The sequence below is a fragment of the Lithobates pipiens genome, unplaced genomic scaffold (assembly GCF_037356315.1).
Source record: "Lithobates pipiens isolate NorthernLeopardFrog02 unplaced genomic scaffold, aLitPip1_a1.2 Scaffold_16, whole genome shotgun sequence".
NCBI classification, from domain to species: Eukaryota; Metazoa; Chordata; class Amphibia; order Anura; family Ranidae; genus Lithobates; species Lithobates pipiens.
Genome location: NW_027507748.1, coordinates 7938157 through 7952361, shown reverse-complemented (window position 1 = coordinate 7952361; position 14205 = coordinate 7938157). Strand labels below are relative to the sequence as shown.

Sequence of the window (14205 nt, the reverse complement as noted above, 5' to 3'; positions counted from 1 at the left end):
GGAAGCGGTGAGTCGGTAGAAGCACCGGAGGGCGGCGGGAGGGGGGAGGGGTGCGTCTCCTCCCGCCGCCCATAAGAATGATCAAGCGGCGGAACAGCCACTATGATCTTTCTTATGGTGTAGGGAATCGCCGGCTGAAAACGGCAATATCTGAATGATGTCTGTGGCCTCAGGCATAATTTAGATATAACCACCGAAAGCCCATGACGTCACATGACGTAGTGTGGGCACCAAGTGGTTAAATTAGATTTTTTTTCTTTTTTTATGCCAATTTTAATTGCAATTTTTTTAATATTTTTCATTAACCCTAACCTGTTCAAGGGGAAAAGCCTAACCACAATCCTCTAACCCTAATGGGAAACCCTAACCCGTTCCTCAAGGGGAAAACCCTAACCAGAAACCCCAAACTTGTTCTTCAAGGGGAAAACCCTAACCCCAGCCATAACCCCCAACCCTAAATTTCATGCAACCATGTTTGATCAAGTCGGGGGTGAAGCTCAATGGTGGAGGTCATCTGGTTTGAAATCGAACATATTAGGTCAAATTCTAATTCTACTTTGGCTATCAGCAATCCTCGCGGTGCTTTGGATTGGATCGGGGGCTCATTAGGGGTATATAAATGGTCTATGAAGCACAGCAAGCAATTACAAGTATAAAAAAAAAAAAAAAAAATTAATTTTTTTTTCATCATTTGCCATCCATTTTTAAGTTAGGTAATGTAAAAAAAAAAAAAACACAAGGCACCTGTAAAACGCGTCTGAAACTTTGGTGTCTGAACTCGTTTTTTGCCTTCAAAAGAAAAGCCTATAAAAACGCAACTGCCTAAAAATGACATTAAACGAAGCTGTGTACATGTACACATAAGAGAACATTGGAGGAGTACAGGGGCAGCTGAAAAAAGCATCCAACTGCCTCTGAACGTCCGTTTACCAGCAGCTGTGTACACGGGGCCCGCCGACGCGGCTCATGTGTGCACGGGGCCCCGCCGACGCGGCTCATGTGTGCACGGGGCCCCGCCGACGCGGCTCATGTGTGCACGAGGCCCCGCCGACGCGGCTCATGTGTGCACGAGGCCTTACTGACACTGCTCATGTGTACATGATGCCTTACTGACACGGCTCATGTGTACATGATGTGTGCACGGGGCCCCGCCGACGCGGCTCATGTGTGCACGGGGCCCCGCCGACGCGGCTCATGTGTGCACGGGGCCCCGCCGACGCGGCTCATGTGTGCACGAGGCCCCGCCGACGCGGCTCATGTGTGCACGAGGCCCCGCCGACGCGGCTCATGTGTGCACGAGGCCCCGCCGACGCGGCTCATGTGTGCACGAGGCCTTACTGACACTGCTCATGTGTACATGATGCCTTACTGACACGGCTCATGTGTACATGATGCCTTACTGACACGGCTCATGTGTACATGATGCCTTACTGACACGGCTCATGTGTACATGAGGCCTTGCTGACACTGCTCATGTGTACAAATGTTCCCAGAAAGACGTCACATAACTTCTGTAATACTGCTAGATCTGCTCTGCTGGGGTAATGGAACCTCCCCGCTATACTGCAACTACTGTTTGTAATGAGTGGCCCTTCACTTAAGCAGCTTCCATACCCCAGGATGATGGGGGTGACCCCCTCACTGCTCACACCAGCAGATGTTTTGTACCCCCAGATGATGGGGAGAGATCGCCCCCCCCACTGCCGATAACAGACTTTCTGCATCCCTGGATGATAGAAGAGTACTGATCTGGTACCTACCTTCCAGCTGCATTATGTTGTTGGTAATATGGTTGTCAGTGGAGTGAACCTCGACTTTGTATGATCCCTCTCCTTCCGCATTGTTCACAGTGACAAATCCCGGCTTCAGAGTGATGTTATTGGTGTATAGCTTGAGACTGGAGCCCGCCCACTGAAACAGGGTGATGCCACATTTCTTCCAGGTTAGCTTTGTCACCTTCTCTGTATCAGGCACTGTCAGTGTTACTCTGTCATCCTCAGTTTTAATAGTCACAACGCCATCCGTCTCTGAAGATAAAACATGAAAAATGTATTAGATGTACATAGCGGTAACCAGAGGCAAAACTAGAATCTTCAGGTCACCCAGTGCAAGAAACCATAAAGCTCCCCCCCCCCCCCTTAGCTTCCAGTCCTGGGAGTGCATCTATGGACAGCCTCCCACATGACCCACGGGGGGGATGCATCCAGTTTGCTCTGACTGCTGTGCCCCGATTATCAGTGCAGTCTCATTAGCGTGACTCATAAGTGCAGCCCCCCGTCAGTGCGTGCAGCCCCCCTCCCCCCCGTCAGTGCGTGCAGCCCCCCTCCCCCCCGCCAGCGCGTGCAGCCCCCCCGCCAGTTCCTCCTCAGCAAGACTCTGAGCTGAGGGCCTCTCTCATACAGCCCAGAGCCTGCACTGACAGTCACATGGATGAGAGAGAAGAGAGATGACCTGCTCATTCTCCTCCTGTGTGTACTGCAGGAAGTGTGAAGCCCAACAGCTGAAGGATCTAATTCCCACTTTCCATAGTGCACACAGAAGGTGCAGATCCCCTCTCTCATCTCCCATCTGTGTTGGGGGGGGGGGGGGGAGACTGTCAGTCTCTCCCCCAGCTCAGAGTACTGCAGCCAAAAACCCGCTCCCCCCCCCGAAAGTGGCAGAATGCCAGGGCACGGTTGCAAATGCAGCCTTTGCGACCCTGGTAGAATGGTAAGGAGAAAAAAAAATAAAAAATTCTACTTGAAGCTGAAAATTCATCACTCATTTGGTTTGATTTCAAAGTGGAAGGACAACGATTTCCTGACTACATTACATCCTTTTATTCAGTCCTGCAGTAATAACTAAATGTGATTATATTTGGAATATTGTCAATGTAGGATAATGTAATAATGGAAGATTATTCTTTCATCGCTGGATGTGTCAGATATTCGAAAATGAGACAATAGAGGAAGTGATGACACCTCTCACACACACGCTACATATTATTCCAATTCAACGCAGGGAAAAAATGAATAAAAATACATTCTTATTGCTGTTGCCCCATTACAGCTCGGAGACTGCTGGGGGGAGGCAGCGCTGAAGAGATTGCTGACGGAGGCGCCGGGTCCTGAGGGGAGGAAAGGGAAGAAAGAGCGCCGGCAAGGAAGGAAGGAAGAGAGCGCAAGGAAGGAAGGAAGGAAGGAAGGAAGGAAGAGAGGAAGAGAGCGCCGGGAAGGAAGGAAGGAAGGAACGAAGGAAGGAAGAGAGCGCCGGGAAGGAAGGAAGAGAGCGCCGGGAAGGAAGGAAGGAAGGAAGAGAGCGCCGGGAAGGAAGGAAGGAAGGAAGAGAGCGCCGGGAAGGAAGGAAGGAAGGAAGAGAGCGCCAGGAAGGAAGGAAGAGAGCGTCGGGAAGGAAGGAAGAGAGCGTCGGGAAGGAAGAGAGCGTCGGGAAGGAAGAGAGCGTCGGGAAGGAAGGAAGGAAGAGAGCGTCGGGAAGGAAGGAACGAAGGAAGGAAGAGAGCGCCGGGAAGGAAGGAAGGAAGAGAGCGCCGGGAAGGAAGGAAGAGAGCGCCGGGAAGGAAGGAAGGAACAGAGCGCCGGGAAGGAAGGAAGAGAGCGCCGGGAAGGAAGGAAGAGAGCGCCGGGAAGGAAGGAAGGAAGGAAGAGAGCAACGGGAAGGAAGGAAGGAAGGAAGAGAGCGCCGGGAAAGAAGGAAGGAAGAGAGCGCCGGGAAGGAAGGAAGGAAGGAAGAGAGCGCCGGGAAGGAAGGAAGGAAGGAAGAGAGCGCCGGGAAGGAAGGAAGGAAGGAAGGAAGAGAGCGCCGGGAAGGAAGGAAGGAAGAGAGCGCCGGGAAGGAAGGAAGGAAGGAAGAGAGCGCCGGGAAGGAAGGAAGGAAGGAAGAGAGCGCCGGGAAGGAAGGAAGGAAGGAAGAGAGCGCCGGGAAGGAAGGAAGAGAGCGCCGGGAAGGAAGGAAGGGAGGAAAGGAAGAGAGCGTCGGGAAGGAAGGAAGGAAGAGAGCGCCGGGAAGGAAGGGAGCGCCGGGAAGGAAGGAAGGAAGGAAGAGAGCGCCGGGAAGGAAGGAAGGAAGAGAGCGCCGGGAAGGAAGGAAGGAAGGAAGAGAGCGCCGGGAAGGAAGGAAGGAAGGAAGAGAGCACCGGGAAGGAAGGAAGGAAGAGAGCGCCGGGAAGGAAGAGAGCGCCAGGAAGGAAGAGAGCGCCAGGAAGGGGGGAAGGAAGGACGAGAGCGCCGGGCAGGAGGGAAGGAAGGACGAGAGCGCCGGGCAGGAGGGAAGGAAGGAAGAGAGCGCCGGGCAGGAGGGAAGGAAGGACGGAAGGACGAGAGCGCCGGGCAGGAGGAAAGGAAGGAAGGAAGAGAGCGCCGGGAAGGAGGGAAGGAAGGAAGGGAGCGCCGGGAAGGAAGGAAGGAAGAGAACGCCGGGAAGGAAGGAAGGGAGCGCCGGGAAGGAAGGAAGGGAGCGCCGGGAAGGAAGGAAGGAAGGAAGAGAGCGCCGGGAAGGAAGGAAGAGAGCGCCGGAAAGGAAGGAAGAGAGCGCCGGAAAGGAAGGAAGAGAGCGCCGGAAAGGAAGGAAGAGAGCACCGAGAAGGAAGAGAGCACCGGGAAGGAAGAGAGCACCGGGAAGGAAGAGAGCACCGGGAAGGAAGAGAGCACCGGGAAGGAAGGAAGGAAGAAAGAGCGCCGGGAAGGAAGGAAGGAAGAAAGAGAGCGCCGGGAAGGAAGGAAGAGAGCGCCGGGAAGGAAGGAAGGGAGAGAGCACCGGGAAGGAAGGAAGGAAGGAAGGAAGGAAGGAAGGAAGAGAGTGCCGGGAAGGAAGAGAGCACCGGGAAGGAAGGAAGAGAGCGCCGGGAAGGAAGGAAGGAAGAGAGCGCCGGGCAGGAGGGAAGGAAGGAAGAGAGCGCCGGGAAGGAGGGAAGGAAGGAAGAGAGCGCCGGGAAGGAGGGAAGGAAGGAAGAGAGCGCCGGGAAGGAAGAGAGCGCCAGGAAGGAAGAGAGCGCCAGGAAGGAAGAGAGCGCCAGGAAGGAGGGAAGGAAGGACGAGAGCGCCGGGCAGGAGGGAAGGAAGGACGAGAGCGCCGGGCAGGAGGGAAGGAAGGACGAGAGCGCCGGGCAGGAGGGAAGGAAGGACGATAGCGCCGGGCAGGAGGGAAGGAAGGACGAGAGCGCCGGGCAGGAGGGAAGGAAGGACGAGAGCGCCGGGCAGGAGGGAAGGAAGAGAGCGCCGGGCAGGAGGGAAGGAAGGAAGGAAGAGAGCGCCGGGCAGGAGGGAAGGAAGGAAGAGAGCGTCGGGCAGGAGGGAAGGAAGGAAGAGAGCGCCGGGCAGGAGGGAAGGAAGAGAGCGCCGGGCAGGAGGGAAGGAAGGAAGAGAGCGCCGGGCAGGAGGGAAGGAAGGGAGAGCCGGGCAGGAGGGAAGGAAGGACGAGAGCGCCGGGCAGGAGGGAAGGAAGGAAGGAAGGGAGAGAGCACCGGGAAGGAAGGAAGGGAGAGAGCACCGGGAAGGAAGGAAGGGAGAGAGCACCGGGAAGGAAGAGAGCACCGGGAAGGAAGGAAGGAAGGAAGAGAGCGCCGGGAAGGAAGGAAGAGAGCACCGGTAAGGAAGGAAGAGAGCACCGGGAAGGAAGGAAGAGAGCACCGGGAAGGAAGGAAGGAAGAGAGCGCCGGGAAGGAAGGAAGAGAGCGCCGGGAAGGAAGGAAGGAAGAGAGTGCCGGGAAGGAAGGAAGGAAGAGATCGCCGGGAAGGAAGGAAGGAAAAGAGCGCCGGGAAGGAAGGAAGGAAGAGAGCGCCGGGAAGGAGGGAAGGAAGAGAGCGCCGGGCAGGAGGAAAGGAAGGACGAGAGCGCCGGGCAGGAGGAAAGGAAGGAAGGAAGAGAGCGCCGGGAAGGAAGGAAGGAAGGGAGCACCGGGAAGGAAGGAAGGAAGGAAGAGAGCGCCGGGAAGGAAGGAAGGAAGGAAGAGAGCGCCGGGAAGGAAGGAAGGAAGAGAGCGCCGGGAAGGAAGGAAGGGAGCGCCGGGAAGGAAGGAAGGAAGGAAGGAAGGAAGGAAGGAAGAGAGCGCCGGGAAGGAAGGAAGAGAGCACCGGAAAGGAAGGAAGAGAGCGCCGGAAAGGAAGGAATAGAGCGCCCGAAAGGAAGAGAGCACCGGGAAGGAAGAGAGCACCGGGAAGGAAGAGAGCACCGGGAAGGAAGAGAGCACCGGGAAGGAAGAGAGCACCGGGAAGGAAGAGAGCACCGGGAAGGAAGAGAGCACCGGGAAGGAAGGAAGGAAGAAAGAGAGCGCCGGGAAGGAAGGAAGGAAGAAAGAGCGCCGGGAAGGAAGGAAGAGAGCGCCGGGAAGGAAGGAAGGAAGAGAGTGCCGAGAAGGAAGGAAGGAAGGGAGAGAGCACCGGGAAGGAAGGAAGGAAGGAAGGAAGAGAGCGCCGGGAAGGAAGAGAGCACCGGGAAGGAAGGAAGGAAGAGAGCGCCGGGCAGGAGGGAAGGAAGAGAGCGCCGGGCAGGAGGGAAGGAAGGAAGAGAGCGCCGGGAAGGAAGAGAGCGCCAGGAAGGAAGAGAGCGCCAGGAAGGAAGAGAGCGCCAGGAAGGAGGGAAGGAAGGAAGAGCGCCGGGCAGGAGGGAAGGAAGGACGAGAGCGCCGGGCAGGAGGGAAGGAAGGACGAGAGCGCCGGGCAGGAGGGAAGGAAGGACGAGAGCGCCGGGCAGGAGGGAAGGAAGGACGAGAGCGCCGGGCAGGAAGGAAGGAAGAGAGCGCCGGGAAGGAAGGAAGGAAGGAAGAGCGCCGGGAAGGAAGGAAGGAAGGAAGAGAGCACCGGGAAGGAAGGAAGGAAGAGAGCGCCGGGAAGGAAGAGAGCGCCAGGAAGGAAGAGAGCGCCAGGAAGGAAGAGAGCGCCAGGAAGGAAGAGAGCGCCAGGAAGGGGGGAAGGAAGGACGAGAGCGCCGGGCAGGAGGGAAGGAAGGACGAGAGCACCGGGCAGGAGGGAAGGAAGGAAGAGAGCGCCGTGCAGGAGGGAAGGAAGGACGGAAGGACGAGAGCGCCGGGCAGGAGGAAAGGAAGGAAGGAAGAGAGCGCCGGGAAGGAGGGAAGGAAGGAAGGGAGCGCCGGGAAGGAAGGAAGGAAGAGAGCGCCGGGAAGGAAGGAAGGGAGCGCCGGGAAGGAAGGAAGGGAGCGCCGGGAAGGAAGGAAGGAAGAGAGCGCCGGAAAGGAAGGAAGAGAGCGCCGGAAAGGAAGGAAGAGAGCGCCGGAAAGGAAGGAAGAGAGCGCCGGGAAGGAAGGAAGAGAGCGCCGGGAAGGAAGGAAGAGAGCGCCGGGAAGGAAGGAAGAGAGCGCCGGGAAGGAAGAGAGCACCGAGAAGGAAGGAAGGAAGAAAGAGCGCCGGGAAGGAAGGAAGGAAGAAAGAGAGCGCCGGGAAGGAAGGAAGAGAGCGCCGGGAAGGAAGGAAGGGAGAGAGCACCGGGAAGGAAGGAAGGAAGGAAGGAAGGAAGAGAGTGCCGGGAAGGAAGAGAGCACCGGGAAGGAAGGAAGAGAGCGCCGGGAAGGAAGGAAGGAAGGAAGGAAGAGAGCGCCGGGAAGGAAGAGAGCACCGGGAAGGAAGGAAGGAAGAGAGCGCCGGGCAGGAGGGAAGGAAGAGAGCGCCGGGCAGGAGGGAAGGAAGGAAGAGAGCGCCGGGAAGGAAGAGAGCGCCAGGAAGGAAGAGAGCGCCAGGAAGGAGGGAAGGAAGGAAGAGAGCGCCGGGCAGGAGGGAAGGAAGGACGAGAGCGCCGGGCAGGAGGGAAGGAAGGACGAGAGCGCCGGGCAGGAGGGAAGGAAGGACGAGAGCGCCGGGCAGGAAGGAAGGAAGAGAGCGCCGGGAAGGAAGGAAGGAAGAGAGCGCCGGGAAGGAAGGAAGGAAGGAAGAGAGCGCCGGGAAGGAAGGAAGGAAGAGAGCGCCGGGAAGGAAGAGAGCGCCAGGAAGGAAGAGAGCGCCAGGAAGGAAGAGAGCGCCAGGAAGGAAGAGAGCGCCAGGAAGGAAGAGAGCGCCAGGAAGGAAGAGAGCGCCAGGAAGGAAGAGAGCGCCAGGAAGGGGGGAAGGAAGGACGAGAGCGCCGGGCAGGAGGGAAGGAAGGACGAGAGCGCCGGGCAGGAGGGAAGGAAGGAAGAGAGCGCCGGGCAGGAGGGAAGGAAGGACGGAAGGACGAGAGCGCCGGGCAGGAGGAAAGGAAGGAAGGAAGAGAGCGCCGGGAAGGAGGGAAGGAAGGAAGGGAGCGCCGGGAAGGAAGGAAGGAAGAGAGCGCCGGGAAGGAAGGAAGGGAGCGCCGGGAAGGAAGGAAGGGAGCGCCGGGAAGGAAGGAAGGAAGAGAGCGCCGGGAAGGAAGGAAGAGAGCGCCGGAAAGAAAGGAGGAGAGCGCCGGGAAGGAAGAGAGCACCGAGAAGGAAGAGAGCACCGGGAAGGAAGAGAGCACCGGGAAGGAAGGAAGGAAGAAAGAGCGCCGGGAAGGAAGGAAGGAAGAAAGAGAGCGCCGGGAAGGAAGGAAGAGAGCGCCGGGAAGGAAGGAAGGGAGAGAGCACCGGGAAGGAAGGAAGGAAGGAAGGAAGGAAGAGAGTGCCGGGAAGGAAGAGAGCACCGGGAAGGAAGGAAGAGAGCGCCGGGAAGGAAGGAAGGAAGAGAGCGCCGGGCAGGAGGGAAGGAAGGAAGAGAGCGCCGGGAAGGAGGGAAGGAAGGAAGAGAGCGCCGGGAAGGAAGAGAGCGCCAGGAAGGAAGAGAGCGCCAGGAAGGAGGGAAGGAAGGACGAGAGCGCCGGGCAGGAGGGAAGGAAGGACGAGAGCGCCGGGCAGGAGGGAAGGAAGGACGAGAGCGCCGGGCAGGAGGGAAGGAAGGACGATAGCGCCGGGCAGGAGGGAAGGAAGGACGAGAGCGCCGGGCAGGAGGGAAGGAAGGACGAGAGCGCCGGGCAGGAAGGAAGGAAGAGAGCGCCGGGCAGGAGGGAAGGAAGGAAGGAAGAGAGCGCCGGGCAGGAGGGAAGGAAGGAAGAGAGCGTCGGGCAGGAGGGAAGGAAGGAAGAGAGCGCCGGGCAGGAGGGAAGGAAGAGAGCGCCGGGCAGGAGGGAAGGAAGGAAGAGAGCGCCGGGCAGGAGGGAAGGAAGGGAGAGCCGGGCAGGAGGGAAGGAAGGACGAGAGCGCCGGGCAGGAGGGAAGGAAGGAAGGAAGGGAGAGAGCACCGGGAAGGAAGGAAGGGAGAGAGCACCGGGAAGGAAGGAAGGAAGGAAGGAAGAGAGTGCCGGGAAGGAAGAGAGCACCGGGAAGGAAGGAAGGAAGGAAGAGAGCGCCGGGAAGGAAGGAAGAGAGCACCGGGAAGGAAGGAAGAGAGCACCGGGAAGGAAGGAAGAGAGCACCGGGAAGGAAGGAAGGAAGAGAGCGCCGGGAAGGAAGGAAGAGAGCGCCGGGAAGGAAGGAAGGAAGAGAGCGCCGGGAAGGAAGGAAGGAAGAGAGCGCCGGGAAGGAGGGAAGGAAGAGAGCGCCGGGCAGGAGGAAAGGAAGGACGGAAGGACGAGAGCGCCGGGCAGGAGGAAAGGAAGGAAGGAAGAGAGCGCCGGGAAGGAAGGAAGGAAGGGAGCACCGGGAAGGAAGGAAGGAAGGAAGAGAGCGCCGGGAAGGAAGGAAGGAAGAGAGCGCCGGGAAGGAAGGAAGGAAGAGAGCGCCGGGAACGAAGGAAGGGAGCGCCGGGAAGGAAGGAAGGAAGGAAGAGAGCGCCGGGAAGGAAGGAAGAGAGCACCGGAAAGGAAGGAAGAGAGCGCCGGAAAGGAAGGAATAGAGCGCCCGAAAGGAAGAGAGCACCGGGAAGGAAGAGAGCACCGGGAAGGAAGAGAGCACCGGGAAGGAAGAGAGCACCGGGAAGGAAGGAAGGAAGAAAGAGAGCGCCGGGAAGGAAGGAAGGAAGAAAGAGCGCCGGGAAGGAAGGAGGAGAGCGCCGGGAAGGAAGGAAGAGAGTGCCGAGAAGGAAGGAAGGAAGGGAGAGAGCACCGGGAAGGAAGGAAGGAAGGAAGGAAGAGAGCGCCGGGAAGGAAGAGAGCACCGGGAAGGAAGGAAGAGAGCGCCGGGAAGGAAGGAAGGAAGAGAGCGCCGGGCAGGAGGGAAGGAAGAGAGCGCCGGGCAGGAGGGAAGGAAGGAAGAGAGCGCCGGGAAGGAAGAGAGCGCCAGGAAGGAAGAGAGCGCCAGGAAGGAAGAGAGCGCCAGGAAGGAGGGAAGGAAGGAAGAGCGCCAGGAAGGAGGGAAGGAAGGACGAGAGCGCCGGGCAGGAGGGAAGGAAGGACGAGAGCGCCGGGCAGGAGGGAAGGAAGGACGAGAGCGCTGGGCAGGAGGGAAGGAAGGACGAGAGCGCCGGGCAGGAGGGAAGGAAGGACGAGAGCGCCGGGCAGGAAGGAAGGAAGAGAGCGCCGGGCAGGAGGGAAGGAAGGAAGGAAGAGAGCGCCGGGCAGGAGGGAAGGAAGGAAGAGAGCGCCGGGCAGGAGGGAAGGAAGGAAGAGAGCGCCGGGCAGGAGGGAAGGAAGGAAGAGAGCGCCGGGAAGGAAGGAAGGAAGAGAGCGCCGGGCAGGAGGGAAGGAAGAGAGCGCCGGGCAGGAGGGAAGGAAGGAAGAGAGCGCCGGGAAGGAAGAGAGCGCCAGGAAGGAAGAGAGCGCCAGGAAGGAGGGAAGGAAGGAAGAGCGCCAGGAAGGAGGGAAGGAAGGACGAGAGCGCCGGGCAGGAGGGAAGGAAGGACGAGAGCGCCGGGCAGGAGGGAAGGAAGGACGAGAGCGCCGGGCAGGAGGGAAGGAAGGACGAGAGCGCCGGGCAGGAAGGAAGGAAGAGAGCGCCGGGCAGGAGGGAAGGAAGAGAGCGCCGGGCAGGAGGGAAGGAAGGAAGGAAGAGAGCGCCGGGCAGGAGGGAAGGAAGAGAGCGCCGGGCAGGAGGGAAGGAAGAGAGCGCCGGGCAGGAGGGAAGGAAGAGAGCGCCGGGCAGGAGGGAAGGAAGAGAGCGCCGGGCAGGAGGGAAGGAAGGAAGAGAGCGCCGGGCAGGAGGGAAGGAAGGGAGAGCCGGGCAGGAGGGAAGGAAGGACGAGAGCGCCGGGCAGGAGGGAAGGAAGGAAGGGAGAGAGCACCGGGAAGGAAGGAAGGGAGAGAACACCGGGAAGGAAGGAAGGAAGGAAGAGAGTGCCGGGAAGGAAGAGAGCACCGGGAAGGAAGGAAGGAAGAGAGCGCCGGGAAGGAAGGAAGAGAGCACCGGGAAGGAAGGAAGAGAGCACCGGGAAGGAAGGAAGGAAGAGAGCGCCGGGAAGGAAGAGAGCGCCGGGAAGGAAGGAAGGAAGAGAGCGCCGGGAAGGAAGGAAGGAAGAGAGCGCCGGGAAGGAAGGAAGGAAGAGAGCGCCGGGAAGGAGGGAAGGAAGAGAGCGCCGGGCAGGAGGGAAGGAAGGACGGAAGGACGAGAGCGCCGGGCAGGAGGAAAGGAAGAGAGCGCCGGGAGGGAGGGAAGGAAGGAAGGGAGCGCCGGGAAGGAAGGAAGGGAGCGCCGGGAAGGAAGGAAGGAAGAGAGCGCCGGGAAGGAAGGAAGGAAGAGAGCGCCGGGAAGGAAGGAAGGAAGAGAGCGCCGGGAAGGAAGGAAGGAAGAGAGCGCCGGGAAGGAAGGAAGGAAGAGAGCGCCGGGAAGGAAGGAAGGGAGCGCCGGGAAGGAAGGAAGGAAGGAAGGAAGGAAGGAAGGAAGAGAGCGCCGGGAAGGAAGGAAGAGAGCACCGGAAAGGAAGGAAGAGAGCGCCGGAAAGGTAGGAATAGAGCGCCGGAAAGGAAGGAATAGAGCGCCGGAAAGGAAGGAATAGAGCGCCCGAAAGGAAGAGAGCACCGGGAAGGAAGAGAGCACCGGGAAGGAAGAGAGCACCGGGAAGGAAGAGAGCACCGGGAAGGAAGAGAGCACCGGGAAGGAAGGAAGGAAGGAAGAGAGCGCCGGGAAGGAAGGAAGAGAGCGCCGGGAAGGAAGGAAGAGAGCGCCGGGAAGGAAGGAAGGAAGAGAGTGCCGAGAAGGAAGGAAGGAAGAGAGTGCCGAGAAGGAAGGAAGGAAGGGAGAGAGCACCGGGAAGGAAGGAAGGAAGGAAGGAAGAGAGTGCCGGGAAGGAAGAGAGCACCGGGAAGGAAGGAAGAGAGCGCCAGGAAGGAAGGAAGAGAGCGCCGGGAAGGAGGGAAGGAAGAGAGCGCCGGGAAGGAAGAGAGCGCCGGGAAGGAAGAGAGCGCCGGGAAGGAAGAGAGCGCCAGGAAGGAAGAGAGCACCAGGAAGAAGGGAAAAAAGAGAGCGTCAGGAAGGAGGGAAGGAAGGAAGAGCGCCAGGAAGGAGGGAAGGAAGGACGAGAGCGCCGGGCAGGAGGGAAGGAAGGACGAGAGCGCCGGGCAGGAAGGAAGGACGAGAGCGCCGGGCAGGAAGGAAGGAAGAGAGCGCCGGGCAGGAAGGAAGGAAGAGAGCGCCGGGCAGGAGGGAAGGAAGGAAGGAAGAGAGCGCCGGGCAGGAGGGAAGGAAGGAAGAGAGCGCCGGGCAGGAGGGAAGGAAGGAAGAGAGCGCCGGGCAGGAGGGAAGGAAGGAAGAGAGCGCCGGGCAGGAGGGAAGGAAGGACGAGAGCGCCGGGCAGGAGGGAAGGAAGGAAGGGAGAGAGCACCGGGAAGGAAGGAAGGAAGGGAGAGAGCACCGGGAAGGAAGGAAGGAAGGGAGAGAGCACCGGGAAGGAAGGAAGGAAGGGAGAGAGCACCGGGAAGGAAGGAAGGAAGGAAGAGAGTGCCGGGAAGGAAGAGAGCACCGGGAAGGAAGGAAGGAAGAGAGCGCCGGGAAGGAAGGAAGAGAGCACCGGGAAGGAAGGAAGAGAGCACCGGGAAGGAAGGAAGGAAGAGAGCGCCGGGAAGGAAGGAAGGAAGAGAGCGCCGGGAAGGAAGGAAGGAAGAGAGCGCCGGGAAGGAAGAGAGCGCCAGGAAGGAGGGAAGGAAGAGAGCGCCGGGCAGGAGGGAAGGAAGGACGGAAGGACGAGAGCGCCGGGCAGGAGGAAAGGAAGGAAGGAAGAGAGCGCCGGGAAGGAGGGAAGGAAGGAAGGGAGCGCCGGGAAGGAAGGAAGGAAGAGAGCGCCGGGAAGGAAGGAAGGAAGAGAGCGCCGGGAAGGAAGGAAGGAAGGAAGGAAGAGAGCGCCGGGAAGGAAGGAAGAGAGCGCCGGGAAGGAAGGAAGAGAGCGCCGGGCAGGAGGGAAGGAAGGACGGAAGGAAGAGAGCGCCGGGCAGGAGGGAAGGAAGGACGGAAGGACGAGAGCGCCGGGCAGGAGGGAAGGAAGGAAGGAAGAGAGCGCCGGGAAGGAGGGAAGGAAGGAAGGAAGGAAGGGAGCGCCGGGAAGGAAGGAAGGAAGAGAGCGCCGGGAAGGAAGGAAGGGAGCGCCGGGAAGGAAGGAAGGAAGGAAGGAAGAGAGCGCCGGGAAGGAAGGAAGAGAGCGCCGGAAAGGAAGGAAGAGAGCGCCGGAAAGGAAGGAAGAGAGCGCCGGAAAGGAAGAGAGCGCCGGAAAGGAAGAGAGCACCGGGAAGGAAGGAAGGAAGAAAGAGAGCGCCGGGAAGGAAGGAAGGAAGGAAGAAAGAGCGCCGGGAAGGAAGGAAGGAAGAGAGCGCCGGGAAGGAAGGAAGAGAGCGCCGGGAAGGAAGGAAGAGAGCGCCGAGAAGGAAGGAAGGAAGGGAGAGAGCACCGGGAAGGAAGGAAGGAAGGAAGGAAGGAAGGAAGGAAGAGTGCCGGGAAGGAAGAGAGCACCGGGAAGGAAGGAAGAGAGCGCCGGGAAGGAAGGAAGGAAGAGAGCGCCGGGAAGGAGGGAAGGAAAGAAGAGAGCGCCAGGAAGGAAGAGAGCGCCAGGAAGGAAGAGAGCGCCAGGAAGGAAGAGAGCGCCAGGAAGGAAGAGAGCGCCAGGAAGGAAGGAAGAGCGCCAGGAAGGAGGGAAGGAAGGACTAGAGCGCCGGGCAGGAGGGAAGGAAGGACGAGAGTGCCGGGCAGGAGGGAAGGAAGGAAGAGAGCGCCGGGCAGGAGGGAAGGAAGGAAGAGAGCGCCAGGAAGGAGGGAAGGAAGGAAGAGAGCGCCGGGAAGGAAGGACGAGAGCGCCGGGCAGGAGGGAAGGAAGGAAGAGAGCGCCGGGCAGGAGGGAAGGAAGGAAGAGAGCGCCGGGCAGGAGGGAAGGAAGGAAGAGAGCGCCGGGCAGGAAGGAAGGAAGGAAG

The 14205-nt window shown here is 59.9% G+C and overlaps 1 protein-coding gene across 1 annotated transcript in view; it reads right to left on the bottom strand.

Moving 5' to 3' along the window:
• LOC143981469 (uncharacterized) overlaps window positions 1-14205 on the bottom strand; it is a 67886-nt gene that overhangs the window by 32355 nt on the left and 21326 nt on the right. The window contains exon 4 of the mRNA XM_077479349.1: window positions 1761-2027. Coding sequence (XP_077335475.1) covers window positions 1761-2027 — 267 coding nt within the window. The remainder of the gene's footprint in view (window positions 1-1760; window positions 2028-14205) is intronic.